At 39.3% G+C, this 11,310-nt stretch overlaps 1 protein-coding gene across 1 annotated transcript in view; it reads right to left on the bottom strand.

Annotated features, from left to right (window-relative positions):
* Window positions 1–270: 270 nt before the first annotated feature.
* The window catches only part of LOC139725137 (uncharacterized), an 11,106-nt gene continuing 66 nt past the window's right edge, over window positions 271–11,310 (bottom strand). Inside the window, exons 1-2 of the mRNA XM_071636223.1 lie at window positions 11,148–11,310; window positions 271–2,221 (exon numbers count right to left, since the gene is read on the bottom strand). The exon at window positions 11,148–11,310 is cut by the window's right edge and continues 66 nt beyond it. Of these exons, the coding sequence (XP_071492324.1) occupies window positions 1,158–2,099 (942 nt within the window). The 5' untranslated portion in view covers window positions 2,100–2,221; window positions 11,148–11,310 and the 3' untranslated portion in view covers window positions 271–1,157. The remainder of the gene's footprint in view (window positions 2,222–11,147) is intronic.

The following is an 11,310-nucleotide window of genomic DNA, read 5'->3' as shown; positions in this document are numbered from 1 at the left end:
TCTCTCTCTCTCTCTCTATATATATATATATATATATATATATATATATATATATATATATATATATGATAATGTACAGGAAAAATGGATCACCCATTCACACACAAACAAAAATCAACAGGTAAATTATTACACGTCAATCAGATTTGAAGGCGAAATATATTTCATCATCATCAAACATGATAAACAAAATGATATGTATGGAAACAAAACATCACCCAAATGCCAACAGAATAAAAAAAAAAAAGACAATTATAAAATCAGCAGGTTTCCATAATGATGGCAGTAATACTCATCGACGAGAAAAGGCTATCGGAATACACTGGCGAACTTCAGGTAGAATTCGTTATTCCGGCAAGATTGGCGTGTTATTCTAAGACGTGAAATTCAACTGTTGTAACAGAAAGATTAGAGCAAAAACAGCTTCTGTACGCTATAAGTATCTCACATATTCTTCTACTCCTTACATACACTGTTCTTCTACACGTGGTGTAATACAATATTTATCAAATTAAAATCAAAACTGGATTGTTAGAAGGTGAGTCAATGCGAAATTTAGTGTGAATAAGTCTTAATAATATGTGCAGCTAAATGATATACACTTCACTACAAATAATACACAGTGGTAGAAGGATAACAAATTCAAACATGCATTACAAGGCAAACTGCCAAAACAAGCACAAGATCTTTCTGAGCTAGTGAATGCAGCCATTATTTTGTTTGCATGTAAACAGGAGAATGCCTAATTCATGTTGTCTCATTTACTGTCACATTATAATATACAAAATAATGGGCATATTATCCTACTGAAGTGATATCTGAGGTTAAGTAAATGTCGTATAGTGTAACACAAATGAGGATGCTCTGTAATGCATTTCCAAATGACTATGTAAAAAAAAAGTTCTTATTATGAGATGGATGTGCAAGAAAATGAGCGTCGAGGTAATACTTGATGGAAACATTGTTGCAATTGAGGTTCGCGTTATATTGATCAGGGTTGCCTACTACAAAACAACTTCAGCATGTATTGAATCTCGTCTGGTTATTGTTTAAGATTAATGCTGTTGTTGATGACGGTGATGAAGCTGTCATTGTTTACATCATTGTTTTTGTTATATTTATTTCGACGTCAGCTGCGCAGACATTGTTACACAAAGTTAGAGAGCTACAGACATGCTTCGTGTCGGTAAGCCATCCAATATGCTTTCAATGCTAGGCCCAGACGACCCATCGTAAGTGGCAGACAGCGATCGTTCGAGCCCCTTGAATCGACCATCGTACACCGATCGATATTTCAGATAGCGCGGGACATTGTACCGCGAGCCGGGTATGGTTGTCGACGGTTTTATCGCCGCGGCGCTCGGCCGCAGATTCGGCTCGGGTAGGCGGTTCGACGTGCTGCTCAATCTCGTGGTCGGCCGCCTCGTCAGACTGGGCGACACGCTTTGCTGTCGAGGCTTGGGTGAAGAGGGCGTAATGGCGGGAAACATGCGCAGGTTGTGCGGTTTCCTCCTGTCCAAGCCGAATTCGCTGTGCTGTTGTCGACTACGATTTCGTGCGCTGAACGTGGGCTCGGTCTTGTAAATGGACTCATAAGTGCCGGGAATGATGGGACGCATCTCATCGGGGTCCTCTACTTTCTTGAGCATCTCCATTCGGCGCTGCTCGCTGTAGGTCTTCTTGACCAGGTCGCGGTAAGAGGTCAGCTTCTCCGCCAGACGGGTGCTCTGATTCTTGCTGTCCTGTTTTGCCGGGCACGTGTCCAGAGAGGTATCAACATTCCTCAGGAGGTCTTTCATCACACCTGTCTTGCTCTTTTGCTTGTCTATGAATGCCTTGCGTTGCCAGGCAACGTGGACGATGAATTTGTAGCGCTCCTTCGAGAGATCGAGAAGCCTGCTCTCGAGGAGTCTCTGCTCTGTGATGTTGTCCTTGATCTGTGAGCCAATCACTCGGCTCTGGTCGCCGTCCTCCGTCTCCTCGCCTTCGCTACGCCCACTGGGTTTCGCCCAATCGCGTATATCCTTCCAGATGTCGTCGCGCGATGACATTCGCGCAGGCGCACTGACCGGTTTAGCCATGATGGCTGCTTCGTTCATCACTCGTTCAAAATTTGGGATCAGAGTTTGCTCAATGAGATCACGTGACACGAGTTTATCATGGTCAGTTCAATCTTAATCCATTCCTCTTCGGACAAAGGCTTGCACTTATGATTAGGGATCTGAAAAGACAGAAAGATGGACAGAAAGAGAGAAAAAGAAAACAATTAATTTCATCAAAATGTTTACAGACGCCTGTCCATATGGGTATGTTATACCTTTGGATAATTATGATCTATAAGATGCTTGGGCTCAACGTGTCTGATGATTGTAGTGATGTTCCTTTGCTTTCCCACATTATAATCACTAGACAACAATCATAATGATAAAACTCCTCAAAAACTGTTCATTGGAATATGTTTAAAAGGGACAAGGAGGGTATGATACTCATCTACAAGATATCACTCTATCATACGAAACAGTTCCGTTCATCATTGCGTCCTGTTAACGATGACTCGTACTATCAGTATAACTTTCCAGTGCCCCGATATTTTGGTATCGCCAGCATTGAAATTTGCTATCATTTCCAACACAACAAGAAGCAGACAAGCAAAAACAAACAAAACAAAACAAAAACAACCAGAAGTCTACAAACAAAGCAAAACGTTAGGAGCTTTCGAAGAATGATTGTAATAATCACAATCAACAACAAAAACTAAGTAGCATACCAAAATGGCTATTATTCTACATATTATGCTATAAGAATGAAAATGTGAGGGAAACCTATACTCCCAAAAATTAAATAACTATAAAAAAAAAAAATGACCAAGCGCACATGATATATACTGCCATCTTCAAAGAAAATGTTGCAGAAATAAAGAAAACATGCAGGAAGATAAAAGGATTGTTACTGAAATATTTCAATGGACAATAAACAACAGTAATATTAATGTCACCTGATCTTGTTTGCATCTGTTATTATGTAATGATATTTCGAATTGTATTTTAGTTATGATTCTACAGTGAAATATGTGTAATAAGATATTTCGCGTCCCTCTTACATTTAAATATTGATCTATGTTATATTTTTGTTGTTGCTGTATTTTCTAAAAGAAGTGAAATGTCGGTTACGTGTGGCAACAAAACAAGCTACATGTACTAGTATTTACCCTGACGCTTCACAGCTGCAATGTGCGACAGGTATCACGAGAGGGCGCTGTTTCTAGAACAGGCGCCTGTTGTCCTTTGGTTGGGTTGTCATGTTGATGCGTTCTGGGCGCGAGCTCCATACAGCACCCAAAAAATGTCATTACGTACAAAGGCATTTACGAAATTATTAAATTCATAGAGATACAAGAATGTTTGCTTGTTCTTATCCTCCCTCCTAACTTACATTTCATTCCTCTCTTTTTTTTCTTCCTGCATCTCTTTCTTTGTGACAGTCTGTTTGTTCAAGGTCACAGTCGGAATAGAATTCTTTGGTGTCATTCTTACCCCCATCGAGCTCTGAAGACCTCGCACAATGGATGGAAGATTTCGCCATTATGCTGAACTACGATACTTAACCTCCTGCTGAGGTAGCAATAAATGCACCACCAGTTTTTATGTCTGCTGTGTATTCTTACTGTCGAGGTAACCAGTTTGAATAAGATTTATGCCGAACGTCGTTGGCAAGATCCTACAGCGTATATGGGGCATAATAAACGTTGTGCTTTGTGCACATTCTGCAACACACAGACTGTCCTGTATAGGTATACATGTATTTAAAATATTTCTTTACTGTCGATGATCTTCTTCTCCTTTCTTTTTTTTTTTCAACAAGATCCTGGCAGGTTTTGGAACTACACCCTCAAAATTAGTGATATCAAAAGTCTGACTTTGTCGTTCCCTTTAGCATTATACAATAGCAATTTCATGGCAGATTCCATAAGTTGACGGGCTGGTTGTTGACGGCTAAAAGCTAAAACAACTTTGAACGTATTTTTGACAACTGAATGAAGAGTGAGAAAAACAGTGAACTTTGACCTAAGCCCCGCAGGCCTTGGGTCGCCTGGGTCACGAAAATCTTCGTTTGGGTTGGTTTGGCGTTGTCAAGGTAACGCATGCAGAGTGAAACCCTTGCAGTCATCGGGTGTTGTCATGTGGGACATGACTTGTGCGTGAGGAGCTCGGTATGAGCGGTTTATCACGTAGCTGCACGAAAGCATTGTACAATATTACGTGTGTTTAGAAGAAAGACAGCTTATGTATAGCAACTTGATATTCTAAAGTTCATGTCATGGATTGCATTAACATGTCATTTATATCTCATTCTTATGGATGAAACCGAATTTCTTCAGAACAAAAATTTACTTATTTCAAGTTAATGACATAATTATTCACCACTAAATCTACCCATTCTCTTGCCTCATACAAGATGACTTATCTTTCTTGATGTCTGATACCACAAAGAGCTCTTGTATCCTTTTTTTTTTTGTCTGGCTGCCAAAAATGTCTGATTCTAAATGTGATGTGTTTTTATGTTAAATCATTTTAACATATATCAGAGAATTCAACATGCATAAGACATTTAGATCTGTGAGACAATTAGATAATCATTGGAAGGTTCAATCAGTAGAAATGTATGTCATTACCTATACCATGTCGAAGAATGACGTTGACAATGGAAAATAAATATTGGTGTCGAAACCGGCGAACAGAGTTTGCTCAGAGGGTGAACTATTTTTTTCCTTGACAGATAAAAACAAGCAAATTAACCCTAAGAAAAACGGGCAAAATGTAGAACATTAAAAGAACAGAAAGGACTCGAAACAGCAAGAAAGAATATGACTTAGTATTTTACGTAATCAAAACGAACATTTACGGTTGTCCTGTAAGCTTTTACAGATCAAACCAAAACGAAACATAAACAAAAAAGCCCCTAGTAATAAATTATTCCCTTTGGCCACAAAATGAGAGTTTCATCAAGGCGCGCTTTTTAACACCGGGTTACAAAATGAGCTGATTTTAAAACCGTTGTCATTTTCCCCTTCCTTCAATGCCTTCAATGGACGTATAATATTGTAAACACGCAATGTGTAATCTTTTCCTCGGGATGTCTGAAGTTTGATGCTTACTAACAATTACATTCCATCCGGGGGACAAGGTCCTTCCTGCAAAATATAAAATGAAATAACCAAATCCCCCCTTTCACACAGGATTAAAAGGTCATTTTCCCCCTACGTCCTGCGCTCTCATGGGATTGTAGATCCTGTAGCAACATGGAGCTATATAGAAGCCGTATAACAGACTCCCTAAATAATGTCGATACCAACTGACGGTTACCAGTCTTTTGGTATTTAAAAAGTCGAACACCTGCAACGTGTTCATTGTACATTTCCCGCGAAATATCATTCGCTCCCTTTAAAAACGAATGTAAATTCACAGAAAAGACGTTAATTCTTACTTTTGTTTACCCAAACTATTCAAGATCACTAGTGGAGATGCGCTCCTTGTCAGAAAGTTTTGGTAGTCTTTACCCCATCTTGTCTGTTTCTTCTACTATGATAGAACTTGCGTAAGTGGACAATTTGCAATTCTCATTTGGGAAAATGTTGCGAAGAACTCAAGCTTGCTGGAAATGAAAAAAAAAGTCAGATATAAACTACAGCGCGATAACAGGACAGTGACTCCTGTATACATACATAGAAGAAAGGTGTTTGAATTGGAAGGTTTCCTGCACTCGCCTGTCTTCTTGACACAAAGAACAGCGTTTACCTTCGAGCGCGTTTGATCCCAGTAAATAGGATATTCCTCCCCGAATTATTTCGGACATAATCCTACCATTTCTCGAGACCTATAAAGCGGGCTTTAATCCGATATGCTGTGCCTTGAGTAAGTATCAATAGTTATCAAGACTTAATGTGTGTCCCCCTCATGATTTCTTGGGTTTACATCCCTCCACTTTAGGGGCTTCTGTTTTTTGTCAAACTTCATCCAGTGGGTTGAAAACATGGCAGGCAGGGGATCTAATGTGTAACTGAAGATGTACAAGTGTCATCGAAAAGACGAGATATTTTCCTCCCCTTCTCGACCTTCTTGGGTCCAAGAAGGCGAGTTGTGAAATCTCGTCTTCTCGGACCTGGGCCCTGTTTCATAAAGTTGTTCTCGGACCCAGGTCGAGAAGTCGAGTAGCTACAAATAACACTCTTCCTCTTGGCGAGACTCACAAGCATCCGTATACCAATAGGCGCTTATTCGCGACTGTGGATAGCATAATTATCTTGACTATAATTCGATCTTTGGAAAAAAAAAAAACATCTGTCGAGCTATAGGCAAGGGACAAATGATGCGACAAGTCAACGATGTCTCCATCGTGTCTTGACGATGGTATATATGCCAATGTTGATCGAACTTAAATCTTCAGCAGGATGTGATAACATTTTCATACACTATCACACAAACAGCTATTATTTAATCAACAGAAATGTTAATTTTAAAAAGTATAAATGCGTCACTGTCTCAGACCAATCTCAACATGTTTTTTTATCTGCATGAGTTATATCTAACATATGCATGCAGTCGTCGTGATCTTTGGCTGAGAGATTAGAAACAAGATTGGCAAACTACACAAGATCAAACACCTCGATATATTTTTCACTTGATTCAACTTCATAACCCCATAAGCGGATGATGTGGTTTAGATGTCTTAGGGTGCCTCAGGCTTGGAACGTGCGAACATTTCGTCTAATCGTCGCTTGCATTCTGAACTTGAACAAAAATTGTTGTTATTACCGTTTTCGATGTGCTGCATATTTCACAGAAATGTAGATGTAGCATGAATAATTGCAGTTTAAAGTGAGTTTGCTCGTGTTAATGTGTAAAAGAAAACAATGGAGATTGTAAGATAAAATCATTGATTTAAATTATATTCAGATAAGACCTCTTCATGTAAATTTGTGTGTGTGTGTATTTGTGTGTGTGTGTCTCTGTGTGTGTGTGTGCAACAGAGCTCAATTGGATAGTGACACGTTTTGCCTTTTGATTAATCTCCTGTTTGTTTGACTTTGTTTAAAATATATACGTCATGTTTATATACGTATACGGGCCTTCATCACTGTCAGGTTAGACATACTTGTATGGTAAACAGCCTCACTTTAATAACAAGACAAGGTGCATCCGCTGTTAAAGGGAGTGGAGAGAATGAAATTCGCCCATAGTTATTAACAAAGACGTTGAATCTATAAACGAATTCCTTAGAAAGTAATTAAACGTCGCATTGGCCGAACTCTTCTTAATAGGGGCGTCCTCCCTTTCTCCGCAGACAACGAGCTTGAGCTCTGACAAATTCCGAGCAAACGACGTTCATTATTCCGTTGTAACAACACCGGTGAAAGAGCTATCGATTATCTAATCGACTGCCTGTCGGATTCTAGTACTCGGCTCCGGAAGCAGGCCATCCAGAAAAAGCGTGAAAAGAAGCTATTAGCGTTATAGGCTCCTTGGTATATGGAAATGAAGGAAAGGGAAGGGAAAGGGAGAAGTATAACCGTGCAACCGTAAAGGATCAGAAGTTATGAGGTGGATATTGGATCACCAAGATATCCGCTACTTAACAGACAATAGGTATCGAACGATCGACGATCACTCAGGCAAAAACCAAATTTCATGAAGACGTGAAGAGAAGCTGGATGTGGGTTTTTTGTCAGAGAATACAAACACGGCACATATCGATTAGGCATTAAATAACACTGCGCCAATAACCCTGCTTATCATGGGATCTGTAAAACTGCCCGTTCTCTGAGCTCACTGTTCATTCTGGCTTTGGCCAAGATTGTTGTGAAGATAAGATATTAATGCCAGTGCTAAATTTGAAACGAAAATTGCAGAAATACATCTGCATTGATCGCCATCCTTTTCTCACGAACGTAAAAACAGTGGGACGATGATTTGAATGTTTTGTCCCAGCACAGTGTCTGGTTCACCTGGGTTGATATTGAAGATGCGTGGGTATAAACAACTTCGACATCCTTTGGCAAAATTTTCCAAATGTGGACGTATTGCACAATGTTAACCTCAAGTACAAACGAGTTGGTAATGCTATTGAAAACTCAGCCCAACGGTAAGTCTACACAAGCCGGAGCTGACCACCCCAATTTCACGTTTGAAGCTCCAGGAGAATTGCTGTTGAGCTTCAAAGGTACTTTACAGTTCTATAAGCGATGCCTTACGAGAGCTTGGTCTATTCATGTTAATCTCGGATTTCAGAAAGACAATACCAATCTTACGAATACGAGCAAGTCCCTTCCTCAACTGTTGTATACGTCCAGCCTTTATTGTGTACGGCTTTACTTTGTCCTTCACCCACGACTAATGTACGGGGAACGGAGTTTTAGTTTGAATGTTTCTTGCGGAAAGAAAACGTATGATAGTTATTTACTCTGCATGATGTGTAACCAAACAGAGGTGATTTTTTAGACCTTTTGGACCTCCCCAACCATGGCACTAAAAGTGCAATTTCACGCGTCAATGGAATATTGCCTGCGTTTGGGCCTGCACTCTTTTCAAACTCACTCTTTTAACTATGCTCTTAGGAACAGAATACCACATTTCGCCGCTTGTTGTTAACCTTATTATTCGAGATACGTAAGCCTCTTTCAGTCTCACACCTCATTCTTCCCAGTAGCTAGGAAATCAATGCGGGAGATGGGTAAAAAATCTTTCAACTTTGCGGATAAATGGCTTCAACCAGCCCCTCCCAGTGGTGGTTATACAGTCATTTGTTGTCCTAACTTTATTTAAGCGGGCGGTGGTCTTTCGTGGAGTAAAATGGTCATCTTAGGATCTCTTATACATTTTTTTTTAAAACCTGTTGGTAGGCCTACCAATTGCAAATAGGGAGGTCGTCTGGTGAATTCTGGCATTCGATCCCGATAAGACATATCACTGCGGAGCCAAAAGGATTTTACTTTGCTCTAAAGAGTTTGAGCTGAGGTCAACAACTCTCAAAATGATACAACATGCAAAAGACATAATGTAGATATCGCATCAGATATAAGTGATCCAAATTGTATCAAGATAATCAGGATTTGCTCAGGTTTTACTCAGGATCTCATCTGGTCATCGCTGCACAGCATCGTTGTCCGGAGATGGTGCTGCTATACTGTACGGCGTAGCAATGCCAATTTATTCAGTGCTGTTTTTTTAGTACTTAGAGCAGATGCGTGATATTTACATTATTATGTGGATATAGATCGTGTCAATTGACTATGGCTTGGGACAGATAGCTACACAGGTATGCTTTTAAGAGTGATGCATTAATTGTAGTGGGATGAATCTGTTGTCATCAATATCTCCTCTTGCACGATTGACTCTTTGACATAAAGATGGGTATACAATGTTGTACTATGTGCGGGGGACGTTTCATAGAAGTGGATGAGTCGACTGCCTTGTCTTCTTTGACACAAAGATGTCCATTGAAGACTATTCAACATCATGGTCACGCTTGATATATAGATGCGTATATAGTCATTCTTTACAAAACGAACTGCTCTCCTGTCGAACATTTATATTTTGTTGATTAGAGGTAGGCCTGATTGGAATCCCACCAATTTGGGAAGGAATGAGACAAGATATGCAGCCCTTTTTACAGCTATATCACACTTGAAAAATTTACTATTAGTTACTTTATATCAGTCGACAAAACTCGAACTCATGTAAGGCAAAAGTATGTCGCACGATGCTGAATTTATATTAAAGTGCAGAGGAATGGCAAAGAACGTGTGGCGACTCGCATTCGTTTTGGTGGAAATGTAAAATGTGGTGTCGGTGGAATTGATAGCACAGCGCAAATCTAAAAGTCTTGTGACATCAGTTCTTACCCTTTGCATCATACTCCTGTAGTTAACAATACAAGAGTAATATACAGGGTCCGACTTTTCACACCTTTATAGTGCTGTTTATCTTCATAAATATAAACCTATATAATCAGCTGTTTTCTTGGTTTTGTATAAGAAATTATCTTATGGGGCCGTTATTGAGTGCGATTTCTTATCAAATTGACCTCATAAATTCCTGGTATATCTTTCTGTATATGATATTATTGGAGAGGCTACGCAATAAACGTTCTATTTCTCAATACATTCTCATCAGTAATGTAGAGAATATTCAAAGGAATGAAATGAAATTGTAGTCATTCACATGAAAACTGAGCTGCTATCAACGGAATATTCTTCTTTTCAATTTCAATAATAATGTTTGATTGAGAGGCAATATGGGTTCCTTTAAAGTTAGTAATCACGCTCATTTGTTGATACAATAATTGTTCCTACAAATCTAAACATTCCCTTATGGCTTATAATCGTTGTAGACCCTAAATATCTAATTCTTGACCTTTGCAGATGATGTATATACAGGATGATGTATACCGAATTTTGTAGAGCAAATGCGGAAATTAAACAGTACCTCCCCCCCCCCCCTCACAAAAAATGGAATATCATTTGAATAAAGGTGATCTTTTTAATAACTAATTTGTACACACAGAAAGACTGCAATTGGAACTGACTGACAAATTGCTCTTCATCGACGTAAACAAGCACTGATTATTCAGTGTTAGCCATTCTAAAAATCATTGGCATACATACTCGGATTGGACCCAAACCAACGATCTCCTTACTACTAGTCCAACCCAGGGAGGTGCACCTCCCTGACCAACCCGATGATGTGTACTCATGATTTTCGATTTAAAAAAAAAAATCATGGCTACTACTAAAACACTGAATACTAGTAATCGGTGGTTATCTAATTCGATGAATTAAGAGCAATTTGTCAATCATTTGCAATAACAACAACACAACGCAAGAGTTCGTTTATTTGGACATTACAATATTGTTTCAATATCTTCGTTGCCACACGACGTATCATTATTTCAATGTTTAGTTTCATAGAAAAGTATCACTTTTCATTGATAGCCATAATTTGATCACTTGAAAACTTTAGTACAATGTATGTACAGACACCAACAGTAAGATAACACTGCTCCTCCTGTTATGTGTAGATATATCACAGCAGGAATAATTCAAAGTGGATGTATACGGATGCATACACGATTAGACACTTATCTACTCTTACCTGTAGATGAACACTTCTCCCAAGCAGACGTCATCACACCGTTGTCAAGTACACGTAATTGCGCATAAAATAATCTAGAACTGGCACATGCGGTCTCGATCGTGTACTGCGGCGAGCCCCCGAACGATTTCAGTCAAACATTGCTGCCCGGACAAAACATTAA

Source organism: Diadema antillarum, unplaced genomic scaffold (assembly GCF_040938485.1).
Source record: "Diadema antillarum isolate AM-2024a unplaced genomic scaffold, OU_Dant_1.0 seq00000016_RagTag, whole genome shotgun sequence".
Lineage (NCBI taxonomy): Eukaryota > Metazoa > Echinodermata > Echinoidea > Diadematoida > Diadematidae > Diadema > Diadema antillarum.
The sequence above is the reverse complement of the archived record's forward strand: the minus strand, read 5'-3'. Positions and strand labels throughout refer to the sequence as shown.